This window comes from Puma concolor, chromosome D1 (genome assembly GCF_028749965.1).
Source record: "Puma concolor isolate L17-30 chromosome D1, mPumCon1.1.hap2, whole genome shotgun sequence".
Lineage (NCBI taxonomy): Eukaryota > Metazoa > Chordata > Mammalia > Carnivora > Felidae > Puma > Puma concolor.
The window spans coordinates 73177484-73199298 of NC_141676.1; the positions used below are offsets into that span (position 1 = coordinate 73177484).

At 35.2% G+C, this 21815-nt stretch overlaps 1 protein-coding gene and 1 long non-coding RNA gene across 2 annotated transcripts in view; one reads left to right on the forward strand and one right to left on the reverse strand.

Moving 5' to 3' along the window:
* Positions 1-21815, reverse strand: part of LOC147576806 (uncharacterized) — an 859087-nt gene that overhangs the window by 808511 nt on the left and 28761 nt on the right. The gene's annotated exons all lie outside the window — the stretch shown is intronic.
* The window catches only part of LOC112864974 (N-acetylated-alpha-linked acidic dipeptidase 2), a 68021-nt gene that overhangs the window by 17213 nt on the left and 28993 nt on the right, over positions 1-21815 (forward strand). The window contains exons 5-13 of the mRNA XM_025927993.2: positions 1135-1321; positions 2817-2918; positions 5490-5615; positions 7321-7507; positions 11303-11396; positions 12627-12725; positions 17244-17329; positions 17610-17729; positions 17835-17917. Coding sequence (XP_025783778.1) covers positions 1135-1321; positions 2817-2918; positions 5490-5615; positions 7321-7507; positions 11303-11396; positions 12627-12725; positions 17244-17329; positions 17610-17729; positions 17835-17917 — 1084 coding nt within the window. The remainder of the gene's footprint in view (positions 1-1134; positions 1322-2816; positions 2919-5489; positions 5616-7320; positions 7508-11302; positions 11397-12626; positions 12726-17243; positions 17330-17609; positions 17730-17834; positions 17918-21815) is intronic.

Below are 21815 nucleotides of genomic sequence, written 5' to 3' on the forward strand. Positions count from 1 at the left end.
ATTTATTTAATATTTTTTTATTTTTGAGAGAGAGTACACGTGTTTGAGTGGGGGAGGGGCAGTGAGCGGGGAAGACCCAGAATCCAAAGCAGGCTCTAGTCTATGAACTGTCACCACAGAACCTGACGCAGGGCTTGAGCCCACAAACCGTGAGATCATGAACTGAGCCAAAGTTGGATACTTAACTGACTGAGCCACCCAGGAGTCCCATGATTTTCATATTTTAGCCCCAGCATTTAATGGCTATGAAATTGTGAGCAAGTTGTTTGCCCTCTCAGCTTCCTCATTTGCAAAATGAGGACAGTGGAAGAAGGGTTGTGAAGATTCAATGAGGTAACTCAGGTGAAAGTACCTGGTCACATGCCTGGCATATAAAAGTTTTCTGTAAATATCAACTTTCCTTTACTGCCTATATTTTTTGTTGTTGTTTGGTTGTCGTATGGTTGACTAAAAAGCCGATTTACAAAAGCATTATTATTTTACTGAAACTTTTGAAAATATGGTTTACACTCATGTAAAGTGAACTGATATAAAAACTACTTTTATGAGGCTACTTAAATGCTACAACCCGTTTACCCTCAGAACCAAGAGAACATTGCCCAAATTCACTTCAACAACCTGTATTGTATTATTGCTGGATAACAGGCAGGAACTAAGCAGTAGGCAATATAAAAAAAAAAAAAAATGCATGGACTTTAACTTCAATAAAATCAATAAACAACTGAATAAATATGACAAGACTCTAGTAGAAGTATATGTTAGACTGCCCAGTTGGTCTCTGGAAAATATTATGAACTCCCCTTCCCCCAAAATGTCCTCCTCTACTGATGATCAGCAAGAAGAAGCACCACTGGTGTAGAGGCATGACCTTCCAAGGTGCCTTCTTATAGCTGCATACATGTATTTTCCATGGAATATGTTCTTTGCCAGGGAAGTATAATGTGAAAATTATAGTGACACACACATAGTTTTTATTGGCTTACCTAGAAATTGGTATCACTACCTGTTTTTTTTTTAAATCTCTGATGTAGAAATAATTTAGTATGTAAATGATGAGTGATACCTCTAGAACAGTCCTTAGCAAATTGTCTGAATATAGATTTAACACCCACTTGTATTTTATTTTCATTGTAGTTCTTTTACAAAGCTCCCTCATCTGGCAGGAACAGAACAAAATTTACTTCTTGCCAAGAAAATCCAAACCCAGTGGAAGAAATTTGGACTGGATTCAGCCGAGTTGGTTCATTATGATGTTCTCCTATCCTACCCTAATGAGACAAATGCCAACTATATATCAATCGTGGATGAACATGGAATTGAGGTGATGTGGAATTGCTGGTACTTGCTGTATTTTATGACCCCACTTGTTTATGTGAATTGGGATGTAGGGTCAAGTAAAAATAGAAATTTGCTAATAGTGCAGTGGAACTCATATTTCTTCGAAAAGTTGATAGGTTACAAACTAATTATTCAGTGTCTACTGTGTGTTAGGCACAGTGCTAAGTCTTGAAGCCAGAATGAAGTCTAGGAACATGGTCTCTTTGCTTTAAGTAAGGTATGGCAGACGTTGGAACACATCATTTTAAGTTAAGACGGTAAGTGTTAGGAAGAGTATGGTTTCGGTTCTTTACACAGAAAAGGTTCACTTAGCCAGACACGGATTTAGAGAAGGCTTTCTGAAAGCAGACCTCCCTGATATGTGAGTTATGAAAGATCCGAAGGGGTTAACTACATGAAAAATCAAAGTAAAAGAATTCTAGGCAGAAGAGAAAATTAAGGCAAAGGTTTGGAGACCTATACTAGCTTAGTATTATTGAGGAACTTAAAATTTTTCTGTATTTCAAAAATGTAAAGTACAAAGTGGGCCACTGTAAGAGATAAACCAGGATAAATGTTTTGGGAACAGGTCATAAAAGGGCTTATACATTGTCGTAAGAGGCTTAGAATTCAACTTCAGTCAGTGAATACCATTTGCAAGTCCTAAGCAATGGAAGGATGTGACTAGAGAGGCATCTTTTAGATAGTTTAGGCTGTCTTCAGATTAGACCTTGACTAGGCAAGAAATTCAAATTGAAGTCTTAAGTTAATAGTCCAGGTGAAAAATGATGATTCCCTGAATCAGGATGTTAGCAGGAATGAGGAAGAGGGATGATCTAAGAAACAGTTAGAAAGCAATATTAGTAGGAATTGATTAGTGATTGACTGGAGGCAGGAGATGAAGACAGAGTTCAGGGTGACTCCTAGTGTTTGGAATGGGTTGCTGGCTACTGACGCTGCTGGTAATCGCAGGGAATGCCAAACCAGAAGTCGGCCTGGGGTGAGAGATAATAAATTCAAACTTTGACATACTGAGTTTGGACATCCAATCTGAAATAACCATCTGGCCCTTAAAAATACAAGTCTGGAAATATGGGTATTATAAGTATATTGGTTAAGGTTAAAACTTTGAGAGTCAATGAAATCTTACGGGAAGGGAGTATAAAATGAGGCAGACAGTGGACTGGGGATAAAACACAGAAAATATCATTTACATGGAATTGAAAGAAAAGGAGTCACTGGAAAAGGAGGAGGAGAACCATGGGGATGCCACCTTCAAAGCCCTGTTTTTATATAGGAATTTCTAGTCACCTGAGATGGCATTAATTTGCAGAGTTGCTATTATTTTGAAGGCGATAATAATGATAAAGCTCTTTTTCATTGTTGCCAGTAGAATTTACCTGTTTAATTATTGAATCTAGTTTCGGAATGCTTAATCTTGATAGTGGGGAAAATCTGGAATATTTCTCTCCAACTTTATGTGTTTCGATTCTCACTAGATTTTCAATACATCATACCTTGAGCCACCACCAGATGGATATGAGAATGTTACAAACATTGTTCCACCATATAATGCTTTCTCAGCCCAAGGCATGCCAGAGGTAAAATAAGACTTTTTTTTTTTTTTTTTTTTTTTTTTTTACTAAACTCTTTAAACCTCCCTTTGTTATTTAAAGCCTATGTTGAGGACTAAAACTAAGGAGAAAAGGCGAATCATACATGATCCATACTTTGAGATTCAGTGCTATGAGCACCCTGTGTAAAAATAGTTTAAGAAAAAGAAAAAAAAAAGAGAAATACATAAAAATCAGAGCCTGATGAAGTGGATGCCACTCTGAAATGACAAGCTACTGAACATATCTTTAATTCAGTAATGTCAGTAGATGTTTTTTACAAGCTTTTTTCCTTTGTTCATAGTCTTTGTCATAGATTTATAGATTACACCACAGAAGTTATTAACTTAATACTATGCTTGAAAATTAAACATGGTTGGGATTTCTTTTTTCTTTTAAAAATCCCCTTTATTTCACCCATCCCCCATCCATCTCCCCTCTGGCAACCATCGGTTTGTTGTCTGTGTGTGAGTCTGTTTGTTTGTACATTTTTGTTTAAATTCTGCATGTAAGTGAAATCATATGGTATTTGTCTTTCTCTGACTTCTCTTAACATAATACCCTATAGGTCTATCCATGTTATTGCAAAGGGCAAGATCTCATTCCTTTTTCTGGCTAAGTAATGTTTCATTATACACACACACACACACACACACATTATTTATATATAATGTTCATCTGTCAGTGGACACTTGGGCTGCTTCCATACCGTGGCTCTTGTGAATAATGATTCAGTAAACATAAGGGTGCGTATATTTCTTTGAATTACGGGTTTTGTTTTCTTTGGGTAAATACCCAGTAGTATAATTACTGGATCATATGGTATTTCTATTTTTAATTTTTTGAGGAACTTCCATGCTATTTTCCACAGTGGTTGTACCAATTTACATTCCCACCGATGGTACCTGAGGATTTCTTTTTCCTTTTGTGAACACTTGTTATTTCTCATTTTTTTGATACTAGCCATATCTGACACATATGAGGTAATATCTCATTATGGTTTTGATTTGCAATTCCCTGATGATTAGTAATGTTGAGAATGTTTTCATGAGTCTGTTGCCCATTTGTATGTGTTCTTTGGAAAATTGCCTATTCAAGTCTTTTGCCCATTTTAATCAGATGATGTATGTATGTATTTATTTTTTGGTATAGAGTTATATAAGGTCTTTACATATTTTGGATATTAATCCCTTACTGGATATATCACTTATAACTATCTTCACCCTTTTTAGTTTTGTTTATGGTTTTATTGACTGTGCAAAAGCTTTTTATTTTGATGAAGTCCCAATGGTTTATTTTTGTTTTCGTTTCCCTTGCCCAAGGAGACATATCTAGAAATATATTGTTAAGGCTAATGCCAAAGAAATTACTCCCTATGCTTTCTTTTATGGGCTTTATGGTTTCAAGTCTCACATTTAGGTCTTTAATCCTTATTTAGTTTATTTTTGTGTATGGTGTAAGAAAGTATCTTGGTTTCATTCTTTTGCATATAGTTGTCCATTTTTCCTAGCACCATCTATTGAAGAGACTGTCTTTACATTTTTGCCTCCTTTGTCATAGATTAATTGACTATGTAAGTGTGGGTTTATTTCTGGCCTCTATTCTGCTCCATTGATCTGTATGTCTGTTTGCATGCCAGTACCATGCTGTCTTGGTGTAGTATATCTTGAAATTTAGGATTATGATTCCTCCAGCTTTGTTGTTCTCCTCATGCTTAGTTTGGTTATTCCAGGTCTTCTGTGGTTCCATACAAATTTTAGTATTTTTTGTAGTTCTGTGACAAGGCTGTTGGTATTTTGATAGAGATTGCATTGAATCTGTAGATTGCTTAGGGTAGTATTTTAATATTTTTCCAGTCTATGAGCATGGAGTGTCTTCATTCTTCTGTGTCATCTTAGGTTTCTTTTATCAGTATTTTACAGTTTTGGGCGGTAAAAGTCTTCCAACTCCTTGGTTAGATTTATTCCTCGGTATTTTATTATTTTTGGTGTAATTATAATGGGATTGTTTAAAACATAGCTGGGATTTTTAAAATGACTTTAACTGGGGTGCCTGGGTGGCTCAGTTGGTTAAGGGTCCAACTTCAGCCTAGGTCATGATCTCGCTGTTCCTGAGTTTGAGCCCCGTGTGGGGCTCTGTGCTGACAGCTCAGAGCCTGGAGCCTGTTTCAGATTCTGTGTCTCCCTCTTGCTCTCTGCCCCTCCCCCGCTGACGCTCTGTCTTTGTCTCTCTCTCTCAAAAACAAACATTAAAAAAAAAATTAAAAATAACATGACATTTATTTCCTGTGGCCCAGTGTATGCTGATAATCTCTTCAAAACAGAACACACTGGTTAAAGTGTTCCATATTGGCTTTTTTTTTTTTTTTAACTTCTCAAAGTATTGAAATATTTTCTAAAAACTTATACAGAATTAGCATGGATCTGTTTATTAAGCCCAAATCATGAAAGTTAACTTTTGATGATGTGGTATGGTGGAGCAAACTTATTGTTTGGTTTTCTCTTTAATATAGCAGTATTACATACTTAATTTTTTTTTTTTTTTTAATTTTCCTTACAGGGAGATCTTATATATGTGAACTATGCTCGTACTGAAGATTTTTTCAAACTGGAAAGAGAGATGAACATCAATTGCAGTGGAAAGATTGTTATTGCAAGATATGGAAAAATCTTCAGAGGAAATAAAGTATTGTATCATTTGCTTTTCTAGAGGGAAGAGGATAGTATGTATCCTGTAAATGTAAATGATCAGCTTGTGTCATGTTTTCCAGAATTACCTCAATATACATATTAAAAGTTTTTCCCCCCCTATTGGCCATGGTAGCATAGAAAATCCTGTTTTTTTGTTAACCTCCCATATCAAGAAAGGGAAATTACTTTTATTATAGAAACAAAATCTACTTTTCAAAAAATTTTGAAGGAAATTTTGTATGTAAGCTGAAAAATTAAAACTTCCTTGCATTACTCAGTTTCCTTGCCCAGACATGATCAATCTTAACAGCTTTTCTTAGAATATATGAATTCTGTGAAATATGAATATAAATATCTTTTTGTATGTACTAATTTTACATATATTATACATTTTTTTTATAAAGATAGGATCATACAGTATATGTAGCTTTACTTTTTCACTCAGTTGTAATACAAAGGTATTCCTCTAAGCTAACGCATTGAAAGTTGTATAACGTGTGGCTAAGAGTCTAGGACTCTAGATCCATACTACATGGGGTCTAGTCTAGGCTGTTTTCTAGATCTTTTACTGCAAGCAAGTTATTTAACCTTTCTCTGCCAATGTTTCCTCGTATATAAAGTGAAATGAGTGCTCTCACTTTAGAATGCTTCCTGAGATGAAATTATTTTGTGTGAAAGCACTTATGATAGTGGCTGGTACTTAGCTAATTATAAATACCTGGCTTCTTATTAAGTAAATATCTCATTCTAGATAGGTGCATAATACTTTATATAAGTATTATGCATGCATAAGACTTAATAAGCAGTTTAACCATTCCCGTGTTGACAGATGCTTGGCTTGAATTTATTACTATTACAAATAATTACCTTGTGAACATCTTTGTCCATAAACACTTGAACATTTATGTAAAGACTTTTGTTGTATAGATTCCTAGAAATTGAATGGCTGAGTCAACATGTATGTTCTTTCAAAATTTTCAAAGCCATCATCAAATTGCCTTCAAAAAAGTTGTGACAGATTTCATTCGCATTCATATGTAAGAATGATTTCTGAATATTGGAATGTGTTTTAGTTAATCAAGACTGATGGTTATCTATCTTTTGCTATAATACTTCTGATAGTGAAGAATTCAGAATCTTGCTTGGAAAGGTTTTCCTGTTTGTGGTCAGTTTGGATTGTTAAAAAATGTTTACAGAACACGATGGGCAATTTTTCACACACTACAACTATTTTGTATAGAACTTTAAATTAGTTTAGTTCCACAAATATTTGTATGATGTGCCAGACTTGGAGGGTGGGTAGTTAAAAGTGAATTAAGACATGGTCCCTTTTCTAAAACCACCCTCAGTCTAGCAGGGGAGAAAGATATTTTAAAGACATTTAAAATACTATGGCCCATCCTATAACAGAGATGTGTACAAAATAGAAGAGGCAGAAAGAAGGGAGACATTAATTTTGTGGTTTTAGGGACAATAGGAATGTTTAAAAGAAGAGACAGTCACTTATTTGGAGTTGTATAGAGTAAATGAGAGTTGTTTGCTCTCCCAGGGGAGAAATTGTATTCAAGACATAAAGGATTGAATGTATAACAGCATGACAGAAAGCAGTGCCTTAAGTTTCCTTACATTATTAAATTGATTTTCACTTAGATGAATTAATTTGCCAGTACTACTTTAAGGATTGCACATTGCCCCTGCAGGTTAAAAATGCCATGTTAGCAGGAGCCATAGGCATCATCTTGTACTCCGATCCAGCTGACTACTTTGCCCCTGGGGTACAGCCATATCCTAAAGGATGGAACCTTCCTGGAACTGCAGTGCAGAGAGGGAATGTGTTAAATTTGAATGGTGCTGGTGACCCACTCACTCCAGGCTATCCGGCTAAAGGTAATGGATGGGCCTGTCATGGTCCACCTATTTTTACAAAAATATTACTTGCCCTTTTAGAAGACATAAAAGCAAACATCTATAGGATAACCTTAAAACTGTATGTAATTGTAATGTTTTGGATTACTGTTGCTAGGAATTCAAAAACCTTTCCCTCGTATTACTTTTTATTTTATTTTTATTTTTTTAATGTTTATTTTTGGGGGGGGGGGTGGAGAGCAGAGAGAGAGACACAGAATCCGAAGCAGGCTCCAGGCTCTGAGCTGTCAGCACAGAGCCCGACGTGGGGCTTGAACCCACGAACCATGAGATCATGACCCAAGCCAAAGTTGGCACTAAACTGACTGAGCCACCCAGGCCCCCTCCCTTGTGTTACTTTTGTTTCAAATTTCCATGAGGTGTGGACATGGAGAGGGAAGGGTGGTTGAATTTCTCTTTAAATTTTTTTTTTTTTTTTTTTTTTTTTTTGAGAGAGATGGAGCACGAGCAGGGGAGGGGCAGAGAGAGAGGGAGGGAGACACAGAATCTAAATCAGGCTCCAGGCTCCAAGCTGTCAGCAGAGAGCCCAATGGGGGGCTCAAGCTCATGAAGATCATGAGCTCAGAGATCATGACCTGAGCCAAAGTCAGCTGCTCAACCTACTGAGCCACCCAGGCACCTCAATTTATCTCTACTTTTTTTTTTACTTTTTTTTTTTAATGTTTATTTTTGAGAGACACAGTGACAGAGTGAGAGCAGGGGAGGGGCAGAGAGAGACGTAGACACAGAATCCAAAGCAGGCTCCAGGTTCTGGGCTATCAGCACAGAGCCCAACGTGGGGCTTGAACCCACGAACTGTTAGATCATGACCCGAGCTGAAGCTGGACGCTTAACCGACTGAGCCACCCAGGTACCCCTCTCTCTACTTTTAATAGAGGTCCAGAAACATAGGTCCCCATACCCAAAGTAACATTGCTTTTACCAAACTAGGACTTTGGTTTTCTGAATTGCTTACTGATTTTATCCTTCTTTAGATGATACATTTGTATTTTTTTTAAATACCAATAAGTTTTTGATGTTGTTTCATATGTAAAATCTAAAACGTTTTGACATCTGTGTAACTACCTCCACAATTAAGATAATGAACAGATCCATTATCCCAGAGTTTTCACTCATCTCTTTGTAATGCTTTCCTCTCAACCCTTCCTCACCCACTCCTTGCCAATTCCTAGGCAATCACTGATCTGCTTTCTGTCGGCATAATTATTTTGAGATCCATCCACATTTACGTCTGTGTCAATATTTCATTCTTTTTTATGCTATGTAGTATTTCACTGAATACACTATAGCTTGTTTATTCATTTATTTGTTGATGGATATTTGGATTGTTTTTAGTTTGGGGATTCCTGTATATAAAGCTACTATGAACAGTTGTATAGAAGTCTTTACATGTACATATGCTTTTAGTTCTCATGGATAAATCTATAGAAATGCAATGGCTGGATAATATGATGCATATTTAACCTTTGAAGAAATTTTCAAATTGTTTTCCAAAGTGGTTGTACCATTTTACACCTTAGCATCAGTGTGTGAGTATTCCAGTTACTGTACCCTTGCTACATTTAGTTTGGTCAGTCTTTTTGATTTTACATTCTAATAGAGAATCCTCCAACTTACTTTTTTTTTTTTTCCCCAAAGTTTTGGGGCCATTCTAGGTCCTTTCCATGTGAATTTTAGAACAAGCTTATTTCCACTGAAAACGCTCCTGGGAATTTGAGATTGAATTAAATCTATATGTCAGTTTGGGTAGAATTGACATTTTAGAAGATACTAAATATTTTGATCTGTGCACATGACACAACTCTTCGATTACTTAAGTATTATTTAATTTATCTCAGCATGTTTGTAGTTTTATTGTACAGATCCTGTCTTTCACATTTATCCATATGCATTTTCTAGTTTTATGCCTTTTAAAAACACATTTTAAATTTCAATGTCCATACACTTATTGCTAGTAAATAGAAATGCTTTGTATTTGTAGAAGAAATACATTGATCTTGTGTCCTGCAAACTTGTTAAACTTAGTAGTTCTAGCAGATTTCTGTAGATACTATCAGTCTTTACACAGATGATCATGTTTTCTGAGAATACACTTTATTTCTTTGTTTCCAGTATGGATGCCTTTTGCTTTTTAGTATACTGGCTAGTACCTCTCCTACACTGCTGAAGAAAGTTGTTTAGAGGAGATACCATTCCCTTTGTTCCTGCCTCAAGGAGAAAAAAAATCCAGTGTTTTCTTCTTAAGTCTGATATTGCTGTAGGTATTTTTTATAGATGTTTTTTGTCAGGTTGACAGAAGTTGTCAGGTTTGTCAGGAAGTTTACTTCTAATGTGCTAAGAGCCTTTATCTTAGCACATTTACCTAGGAATGTACAATGGATTTTGTCAAATGCTTTTACCGAGTCTTGAGATGATAATAAGTTCTATTAATTTTGTTAAGTTATACTCGTAAACTTTTGAATGTTAAACCAACCCTGCCATCCTGGGATAAACTCTGCTTGAACACAGTGCATTATCCTTTTGTTAAGAATATCTTTCATGAGGAGTATTGGCCTATGGATTTATTTTCTTGTGTATTTCTATCTCATTTTGGTTTCAGAGTAATGTTGGCCTCATGGGATGAGTTGGGAACTATTTCATCTTTTTTTAAATAGGAGTTTATATAGAATGGGTTTGATTTTTGCCTGTAAACATTCAGTAGAATTCCCTAGCAAATATATCTGGGCCTGAAGTTTTGTTTTATAGGAATGTTTTTAACTACAAATTCAATTTTTTAAACAGATATGTGGTTAGTTAGGTTGTCCATTTATTCTTGAGTGAGCTTTGGTAGTTTGTCTCCTAAGGATTTTGTCCATTTCATCTAAGTTGTTAAATTTAATAGAGTTGTTCATAATCTTCTCAGTCTGTGTGTGTGTGTGTACATACATGTACAAGTATGCTGTTCTTTATTCCTGATTGTGGCAATTTTTTTTTCTTTTTTTCCTGAACTGTCTTGCTAAAAATTAATCAGCTTTATTGATATTCTCAAAGCACCAGCTTTGGATTTTATTAATAATTGCTACCATTTTTCTATTTCATATTTCTTACTTTTCTGCTCTGATCTTTATTATGTCCTTTCCCTGCTTATTTTTCCCTCATTTGCTCTTCTTTTCTAGTTTGTCAAGGTGGAATCTGATGTCATTTGATTGAAACCTTCCTTTGTTTCTAAGATGGGTGTTTGGTGCTGTACAACTATTTTGGCTGAAAGCCAAAGTCCCAGTGAGGTTGTAAGTCTGACCATAGGTTTCAGTCTTCCTTTAAAGAGAATATTGTATTACTATTTGAATAGGATCTTTATTATTCCCAAGATCTCATAAGTTCCCTTTAATTTTTTTTCAGTTATATCTAGTTTCAGAATTTGGAACACATTTTCCAGGCAATTGGTTAACTGAGGCTTCTTTAAGAAGGATTCAAGATATCCTTGAAGAAATAAAATACTCTTCTAAAATTCAAGAGAAATACATGAAGTGTCAAAACAAATTTGGAAATTTTTAATCCCAATGGTTGATTTTACATTAAAATATAAATGATTTAGTTTCTTACTGTTGAATAAAATAGGCCATGTTAGGCAAAACAATCATTGGCTTGGGGGGAACTTTCAGTTTTTGATATAACTTCAAACATGTAATAGATCTGCAATAGTAATAAAAGAAATCTCTTTATACCCTTGGCTCAGATTCTTCAATTATTTTCAATTTACCTTATTGATTTCTGCAGAGTACACTTTTAGACTTGATGTCAAAGAAGGAGTGGGAATCCCCAAGATCCCTGTACATCCTATTGGGTATAACGATGCAGAAGTATTGTTACGGTATGTTTTTTTAATTGGATAGGAGATTAAGATATTTTGTACTAATATGTCCATTTTCTCATCTAAAATCAATGTAATCTAATTATGTTGAAAGTTAAGTCTGGTTGTACACCTGAAACCAATGTTATGTGTCACTTATATCTCACTAAAATTTTGTTAAGTAAAAATTCAGGAAACAAAGTAGGAAAATGAGTTAAAAAAAAGAAAAGTCTTGTGTCAAGATTCTCCTGAAGTAGGAATAACAGAGCACAGCAAGAAATGGCAAGAAACTATTAGTTTGCTACAAATGAAAGTCTCAAGTGCAAAACTATCCAAAGATAGAAAAATACTGATTGGAAATTTTTCAAGTTGTTGGATTTTCTTAGGTATTAATTTGATGTTTATACCTGACCTGTATTTTAAAAATATTATAATGTCCACTACTTATTAGATTTGTGAACTTGGACCAGCTACTTCATCTTTCTCTGATTCAGTTTCCTTGTCTGTGAAATGAGGATAGTAATTGTTTCTCCCTGATAGAGTTTTTAGGAGGAGATGAGATCAAGTACATGAAGTATCTAGAATATAGTAAATATTTAATTAATGTTTGCTATTCTTGCATTCTGTTACTGATGTTCTTTTACAAACATCCAGACTTTTTTTTTTTTAAGATGTCTATACCGATACAATTAGTGATTGCTTTATGAGTACCTACTAGATAATCAGCACCTCTAGAAATTAATTTATTCTCCTTAACACAGTCATGAATTTCCTATTTTCAGTATTTCTTAAAAAAAAAATCTTTAATGTTTGTTTATTTTCGAGCACGAGTGGGGGAGGGGCAGAGAAAGACACAGAATCCGAAGCAGGCTCTAGGCTCCAGGCTGTCAGCCCAGAGCCTGTGGTGGGTCTCCAATTCACAAATCATGAGATCATGACCTGAGCTGAAGTCAGTACTTTCAGTATTTCTTAATCTTAAGTCTTCACTAGTCAAAAGTAAAGAGGCCGATGCTTCTCATTTCCTCTCCCTATCTTTTTCCTTAAGCTGTCTTATCACAAACATATTAAATACTTTATCTCAATTATGGCTTTCTCAGTAAAATGTCAGTTCCCCAAGGAGAGGGAACGTTAGCAGTACCTAGCTCAATAAATATTTGTTAAATGTATGATGAAATATCTCATTGTCAGACTTCATGATTTCTTCTAAGAAACTGTGGCATCAGCCTTCTTTCTGTCATTTTCTCTCGACAGTCACATGGGAGGAACTGCTCCACCAGATGACAGCTGGAAGGGAAGTCTTAATGTGGATTACAACATTGGGCCTGGCTTTGCAGGGCATGATTCCTTCAGGTAATTTTATATTACTTTAATAGACTGGAAAAGTTTTATATGTTTAATGGAAAAATGTCAAGATAACTGTTCTGCCAGGTAGCTTTTGCTTGTCTTTTTCTCATTTTTCATAGTGAACAATTGATACTTACAGGGGTGCTTGGGTGGCTCCAACGTTGGATTTTGGCTCAGGTCATGATCTCACAGTTTGAGAGAATGAGCCCCGCCTTGAGCTCTGTGCTAGGTGTGGAGCCTGCTTGGGATTCTCTCTCTGCCCCTCCCCATTAGCTCATGCTGTCTCTTCCTCTCTCAAAATCAATATATAAACATTTTTTAAAAATTGAAAAAAAGAAGTACTTACAGAGTGATGTACTGAATTATTATTCTTATAGTGGTATCAGAACATTTGTTTTATAAAGTCTTAAACATGACTAAATTTGAGTTTAGTGTTTAACATTTAACTTCCTTTTTCACCTTAAATTTTAGAACAATGTTTGAGATAACCCAGTATTTCAAATGTATAACATTTTGAAAGTTGCTTTAAGGGAAGGAGTACAAGACAGGAGACAAAGGAGGGTAACATATATTGGTCACCTACTACGTAGGGTAAGCACATAACTATGGTAAGGCTCAATGCATTATCATTCTCACATGCACTATTGCAGAGGAGTGATCACAGAATGTTTGTTCTTTGAGCTTAAGTTATACAGAAAGGTTAAGTTGAACACTGGATCAAGGCAGGCAGGAAATTGCAGTTTAAAGAGATCATCTTGGGTAGAGTTGTGAAACAACATGGCATGATTACAACTTGAAGTAGTTTGATTTGCCTGAAAAAGAAAGGGAGATAGAACACTGATAAATCAGAGAACATATAGCTCTTTTTAATAAAATCAGTCTTGTTTGGTAACACGTTACGATAACAATGTGAAATTGGATTCTTAGTGGTTTTTAGTTTTTGTAAGAATTTTTCTCCAGAACTTTTAAGGTATTAGAAGTTTAATATTTTATTTTATGGGAATTTTAGAAATACTTTAAGTGCCTATTTATCTTTATAACTTAGAGCAGAGTTACTTTAATATAAGAGAGTTTCTTATCTAATTTATTAATACCTTAACAGCAGCAGGAAAACCTAACATACACAATGAAAGATAAAGGCTGTTTGTTTGTTTATTGAGTGTGAGCAGGGAAGAAGGGCAGAGGGAGAGAGAGAGAATCTCAAACAGGCTCCATTCTCAGCATGGAGCCTGATGCAGGCCTTGATCTCATGACTAAGGATCAAGACCTGAGCCAAAATCAAAAGTCAGACACTCAACCAACTAAGCTATCCAGGTGCCCCAACAAAGGCCTTTCTGATTTAGAAACAGAAACATGATGACACAGAGAACACAGAAAACCTACAGCTTCAGTTCTATAATTGTAGTTCAAGAGTAAATCAGAAGCATACAAATCCCCTTGTCTAGATATCAAAAAGCTGTTCTTCACCATGGGCACAAAATTATTAATTGATTTGAGCTCAAAATGAACAAATACACAAATAAAAATCTCTGTCATTTTTCACCCAGAAGAGTTCTTGACAATCTATTTACAGATATTCAACGTCGTTTTTCACTCAGATAAGCCGTCTAGATTCTCTGTCATTTCTCACCCAGAAGATCCCTTGACAATCTATTAATCCATTTACAGAGATTACCAAGTGACAAGACATGAAACCACATTCCTGGAGGGGGAGATGGGTGGGAGGATGGGCTAAACGGATGACGGGCATTAAGGAGGGCACTTGTTGGGATGAGCACTGGGTGTTATATGCAAGTGATGAATCAATGGGTTCTACTCCTGAAATCCTGAAACGAATACTATACAGTATATTAAGTAACTTGAATTTAAATAAATACATTTTTAAAAAACACGTACAAAAAAACCCAAAACATGAAATCAGTAGGAAAAAGAGTATATAGTTAGAGATGCACAAAAAAGAGACAAACCAAGGAACAGACTTAACTATAGAGAACAAACTGATAGTTACCAGAGGGGAGGTAGTTTGGGGAGAATGGATGAAACAGGTGATGGGGTTAAAGAGTACACTCATCATGATGAACACCAAGTAATGTACAGAATTGTTAAATCACTGTATATTGTATGCCTGAAGCTAATATAACACCATATGTTAACTATACTGGAATTAAAAAACAAAAAAAACACTTAATAATAAAAAAAGCTAGAGGGGCACCTGGCTGGCTTAATCAGTAGAGCATGAGACTTTTGATCATGGGTCATGAGTTCAGGTCCCACGATGGGCATAGAGCTTACTTAAAAAAAGATGAAGTATAATTTTTAAAAAGTTGGAGATACAGCTCATCAGCAGAGTTAAAATTCTGTCACTGCTTCTGATTTACCTCAGAGCCAAAAGAAGACATGTCTGGGTTTATGCTACCCACACCTGGTTCTGTGAGGTGAATCTATTGCACATCTCAATGGAACTTCCAAAAATGCTAAAGGATGATTTTTTAAAGTAAAACCATAATTATCCTACAGATATAAAATGAACATGTGTCAAATATTTCATTTAATTCATTAATAAGGAAGCTGCAAAAGAGTTTAAGATGGTTCAAAGGAAAATTCAATGATACAAAAACAGAATGCTGGAATGAAAGTACAGTACTCAATAGCAGAAAAACTTGTTTCTTCCACTCTGAAGGAATGAACTAAATATTCACTAGACAGAGTGGGTGTTTCAGTCGATGTGTTGTTTCTACAAATTAACCTCAATCTCTACAGAGTTGTGAAATCTTCTAATCAAAGACAGTGATAGGCAGAGGTAACTGATGGATGAGCTAAGGCCTTTCTTGCTTTTTCCTTAAAGGAGTTTATTCATTCATTTCACAAATATTTATTGAGCATTTACTATAACCTAGGTACTATTCAGCAGTGCACAAAACAGGCAAAATTCCCTCCCATGTGGGGCTTACATTGTCGTTCATTTTTTTTTTTTTTTTTGGAACATTATGAATTTGAAGTGATAGTAGGACAAATGGATATTCTTTTAGAAACTTCTGGAGTCAATGGTATTAAAACTAGGAAGGCTTAAGGATTAAATATGTGGATAGTCTATTTTCAGGTTTTGATTAAAATAGATTTTTTTTTCCGGGGTGCCTGGGTGGCTCAGTCGGTTGAGCGTCCGACTTCGGCTCAGGTCATGTTCTCACAGTTTGTGGGTTCAAGCCCCAAGTTGGGCCCTGTGTTGACAGCTCGGAGCCTGGAGCCTGCTTTGGATTCATTGTCTCCCTCCTCTCTGCCCCTAGCCCACTCGCATTCTGTCTCTGTCTCTCTCAAAAATAAATACACATTAAAAAAAATTTTTTTTAAATAGATTTTTTTTCCTCATTCCTCATTTGTAACATTCGTATTTTCTTCATTTAATGACATAGTATCAATGGCTTGGGATTTCTTACTAATCTTGGGCTTCTATTTTTAGATATACATGCTAAAAGTGTTTCTGCTTTTTTGCTATTAGTTTTTATCTATTTGATATTTTAAATGAACATTTAAAAATATTTTTTTTATCTGAATATGCATTCAGAAACACAATATACTTCTGGTGGGGAAAAACCAGAATCTGCAGTTAGCAATGTAAAGGTTTTGACAACCTCTTAATTCCTCCATTCATAAATAAACATAAATTAGAAACTGCTGAGATTCCTCTATCCACCCCACCCCCCAAGGGTAAAGATTTATTTTGTTTACTTCTGAAAAAAATGGCTCAGCATTTTCCCATATCATTTTGGGTTCATAAAATGTGAATGGCTTTTTTGTTTGTTTTTCTACTTGAGCTTGATTGAATTTTCCTTTGAGTTATAATTTGGGAAGTTGTATTTCATGAACGGATATATAAAACGCTGGCCCAAATCAGAATCAACAGTGATGGGCTAGAAAAGTTTCATCATACAGTTGTCTTGTGCATTTTAGCAGGTGCTTCCCAAATTCCTATTTCCTTCCCAAATTTGCCATGTTTCTTTTTGGCAGCTCTCAGCCAGCTATTTAACAATGTACTGACTGAATAACCTTGAAGAAAGGTCAATAACCTTGAAGAAAGTTACTCACCAGCAGGAATTAATGTAAATACAAAGACCTACCTAAAAAATGCTTATTTGTTCTTTAACACATAATTGGCTGTCTTATTTTTGTAATTCATACAGTATACTTACAAAGTTTAGAATGAACACCCAAGACATTTTGAATAAGTATTTTGGATTTTATTAACAATATAGCTTTGTGGGAGAAGCAATAAAAAATATTGACATTCTATTTTCAAAATCTGACTTCAAGCATGCTTAAGTACTTAGGAGTAAAATACATTAACCATTTGAAAATTGCACACATCAACAATATTAATGATTATAGAATTTAGGTTGTGGATGTACGGGAATTCATTGACTTATTAGAGTTTTCTGTAATTTTGAGATTTTTCATAATAAAACGTTGGAACAAAACTGTTAGACATAATGCTCTACGTGAAGTAATTTATTCCCTTTGTAATCCTAGGAAGGTTAGAATGCATGTTCATAACACCAATAAAATTACAAGGATTTATAATGTAATTGGAACAATCAGAGGATCTGTGGAACCTGGTGAGTATGAATTTTTTAAACACTTCATTTTCACAAAGATTAAAAGAGTAAGAGATAAAAACCTTTAGTCAATAATTCTTTATTTCCCTTGAGTGATTAGAGACAACTACATTTGAAAAAAAATTGCACAACGCTAAAAGAAACCTGTACTTTATAAGTGTTGATTTTTTTTTTTCTATAGAAGAAACACAACCAAAAGGGAGTTTAATTTAAAGACACAAGTCACAAGTATTTGTAAGGTATTCAAAATTGTAGTTCTTTTGAACACATTATTTTCCAGACAGGTATGTTATTCTAGGAGGTCATCGGGACTCCTGGGTGTTTGGAGCTATTGACCCAACCAGTGGAGCTGCTGTTTTGCAAGAAATCGTCCAGAGTTTTGGAAAACTGATGGGTAGAGGTAAATGATGTTTCTTTGGTAGTTGATGACAAAACATGACTCACTTAATTTTCCTCTATTTTTAGGCACATGTGCCTAATTAATGTATGTTAACAATGATTGCAGGCTGGAGACCTAGAAGAACAATAATTTTTGCCAGCTGGGATGCAGAAGAATTTGGGCTGCTGGGCTCCACAGAATGGGCTGAGGTAAATATGGCCGGAGGTTCTTGTTCTTGATCAACAGGGAAACAAATACATGTATTTCAGGGTGATCACAGATAGATTCCATTAGCTAAAAATGGTTTTAGTTTGGAGAAAGACTCAAAAATTTAAGAAGTTTTGTAAATGGAATTATTTTAGTAAATAGCCTTTCTGATTTCAGATATTTATTTCTTCTTTAGGTATGATTGATTTTCATTTCACACTGGTCCCAGATGCTTTATCTTTAAGTGTCTCTCCTAGACACCCTTCTTTCATCTTCCCTTAGCCTCCATATTGAGTAAGTTCTTTAACGTACAAGGTAAGGCCACACATTTTTGTCAAGACATGAACATTGTATACTTGCTTTACCTGCACTGTCTATTTATCTTTGGGTTGATATTTTATAGAATTGTTTTAAAGCATGTCATATATTTCTTGTTATTGTCTGGTTTTAAAATACTTTCCTCCTGACTACTTACCTGTTTATTTTGAAATAACGTGAATGAAATAAACGTGGGGGTGAAATCATATAGTTATTTCTCTGCTTTCTTATCCATATATTCAATTGACATGGCAAAGTTTTGTTATCATTTTGGTAATTATCAATATGCATTTTGGAAGTAGACTGTTCATTTGGATGAATCAAATTTCCTCTACTTTAAAAAATGCAAATTCTTGTGAATGCATGTGTATATAAATACGTGACTCTGTTTCTCTAATTTTACCAACTTAAAGATCAAAAAAATCTCAGATATAAAATAAAACATGTACTTCACATTAATCTAAATAAATCGGGGTTAAAAGACAATTTCAACACTTAATTCATGATAATATTCAGCAGTATACTTTTCTTAAAAATAGTTAAGGAATCTTTATTTCTACTCAAAATGTTATAATGGAAACTCTGACTCTATATAGAAGAGACAGCTACTATTTGGCCATTATGGGCAAGGGAGAGAGGAAATAGTCCTCACTTGTGCCATAACCACTCACAGCTTTACATTTTTTATTATAATATATTCTATTTATTTAATTTAAGTTTATTTATTTTGAGAGAGAGAGAGAGAGCATGCATACTCAAGAGCAGGGGAAGAGTAGAGAGAGAATGAGAGAGAGAGGGGAAAGAATGAGAACATAACCCAAACTAAGCTCTGCACTGCCAGCATGGAGACCAATGTGGGGTTTGAACTCACGAACCGTGAGATCATGACCTAAGGCAAAACCAAGAGTCAGATGCTCAACTGGCTGAGCCACCCAAGTGCCCCTATTCTTCTTTTTAAATTTAAGTATAGTTGACATACGGTATTAGTTTCGGGCACACAAACTGGATTGATAATTTTATACATTATTCAATGCTTGCCATAATAAGTGTAGTTACTACCATCTATCACCGTACAAAGTTATTATAATATTGACTATGCTGTACTTTACATTCATGACTTGTTTATTATTTATAACTGGAAGTTTGTACCTCTTAATCCCCTTCACCTATTTTGCCCATTTTCCCACTCCTCTCCCTTCTTGCAACCACTAGTTTTTTCTCTGTATTTATTAGCCTTTGTATTTTGTTTGTTTCTTAGATTCCACACATAAGTAAAATCATGTGGTATTTGTCTTTCTCTGACTTAATTCAGTTAGCATAATACCTCCTAGGTCCATCTATAGGTCCATCTACAATGTCACAAATGGCAAAATTTCATTCTTTTTTATGACTGAGTAGTATTCTCGTGTGAGTGAGTGTGTGTGTGTGTGTAGAGAGACACATCACATCTTCTTCACTCATCCCTTGATGGACACTTAGATTGCTTCCATATCTTGGCTATTATAAGTAATGATGTAATAAATATAGGGGTGCATATATCTTTTTTAATTTGTTTTTATTTTCTTTGGATAAGTACCCACCAGTGGAATTTCTGGATCATATGGTAGTTCTATTTTTAATTCTCTGAGGAACTTCCACGCTGTCCTGTAGTGACTGCTCCAATTTCTGTTCCTACCACCAGTGCACAAGGGTTCCCTTTTGTCCACGTCCTCACTGATACTTGTTATTTCTTATCTTTTTGATACTAGCTATTCTGACAGATAGGAGATGATATCTCATTGTGGGTTTCATTTGCATTTCCCTGATAAATGATGTTGAGCATATTTTCATGTGTCTGTTAGCCATCTGTATGTCATCTTTGAAAAAATGTCCATTGAGGTCCTCCACCCATTTTTTATTGGCTTATTAGGGTTTTTTTTTGTTGTTTTTGCGTTGTATCGGTTCTTTATACGTTTTGGATATTAATCCCTTCTTAGTACATAATTTGTAAATATCTTCTCCCATTCAGTAGGTTGCCTTATTGTTTTATTGATGTTTTTATTTGTTTGGTTTTTTGTTGTTGTTTTGCTGTGCAAAAGCTTTCTATTTTCATGTAGTCTCAATTGTTTGTTTTTGCCTTTGTATCTCTTGCCCAAGGAGACAGATCCAGAAAGATATTACTGAGGCTGATATCCAGGAGATTACTGCTTATGTTTTCTTTTAGGAGTGTTATAGTTTCAGGTCTTACATTTAGGTCTTTAATAAACTTTGAGTTTGTTTTTGTGTATGGTATAAGAAAATGGTCTAGTTTCATTCCTTTGCATGTAGCTACTCAGTTTCCCCAACACCATTTATTGAAGAGACTGTCTTTTTCCTATTGCATATTTTGCCTCCTTTGTCATAGAGTAATTGCCATTAAGTGGGTTTATTTTTGGCTCTGTATTCTGGTCCATTGATCTATGTGTCCTGTTTTTTTAAGAGTTTTTTTTTTTTTTTAAGTTTATTTATTTTGGGAGTTAATTTATTTTGAGGGAGAGAGAGAGAGAGAGAGAATGGGAGAGAGGCAGAGAGGGACAGAGAGAGAATCCCAAGCAGGCTCTGCACTGTCAGCGCAGAGCCCGAAGTGGGGCTTGAACTCACGAACCATGAGATCATGACCTGAGCTGAAATCAAGCCAAATGCTCTACCATCTGAGCCACCCAGGCACCCCAATGTGTGCCATTTTTGTGCCAGTACCATACTGTTTTGATTACTATTGCTTCTTAGTGTAGTTTGAAATGTGGGATTATGATATCTCTAGTTTTGTTCTCTTTTCTTAAGATTATCTTGTTTATCTATAGTCTGTTGTGCTTCCATACAAATATTAGGCTTATTTGTTCTAGTTCTGTGAAAAATGCTAAGTTACTGGTATTTTGATAAGGATTGCATTGCATCTGTAGATTGCTTTGGGTGCTATGGACATTTATTTATTTATTTATTTATTTATTTTTTCAACGTTTATTTATTTTTGCGACAGAGAGAGACAGAGCATGAACGGGGGAGGGGCAGAGAGAGAGGGAGACACAGAATCGGAAACAGGCTCCAGGCTCTGAGCCATCAGCCCAGAGCCTGACGCGGGGCTCGAACTCGCGGACGGCAAGATCGTGACCTGGCTGAAGTCGGACGCTTAACCGACTGCGCCACCCAGGCGCCCCATGGACATTTAAAAATATTAATTAATCCATTCCACCAGCATAGTATATCTTTCCATTTGTTTGTGTTATCTTTGGTTTCCTTCAACAATACTTTCTACTTTTTAGAGTACAGATCTTTCACTTCCTTGGATAAATTTATTCCTAGGTATTTTCTTTTTGGTGTAGTTGTAAATGGGATTGTTTCTTTAAAATCTCTTTCTGCTACTTTATTACTGGCATATAGAAACAACAGATTTCTGTGTATTAATTTTACATCTGGCAACTTAATCATTTATTAGTTCCATTAGTTTTTTGGTGGAGTCTTTAGGGTTTTCTGTATATAGTATCGTCATCTACAAGCAGTGACAGTTTTCCTTTTCCTTACCAATTTGGATGCCTTTTTTTTTTTTTTTTCCTTGTCTGACTGCTA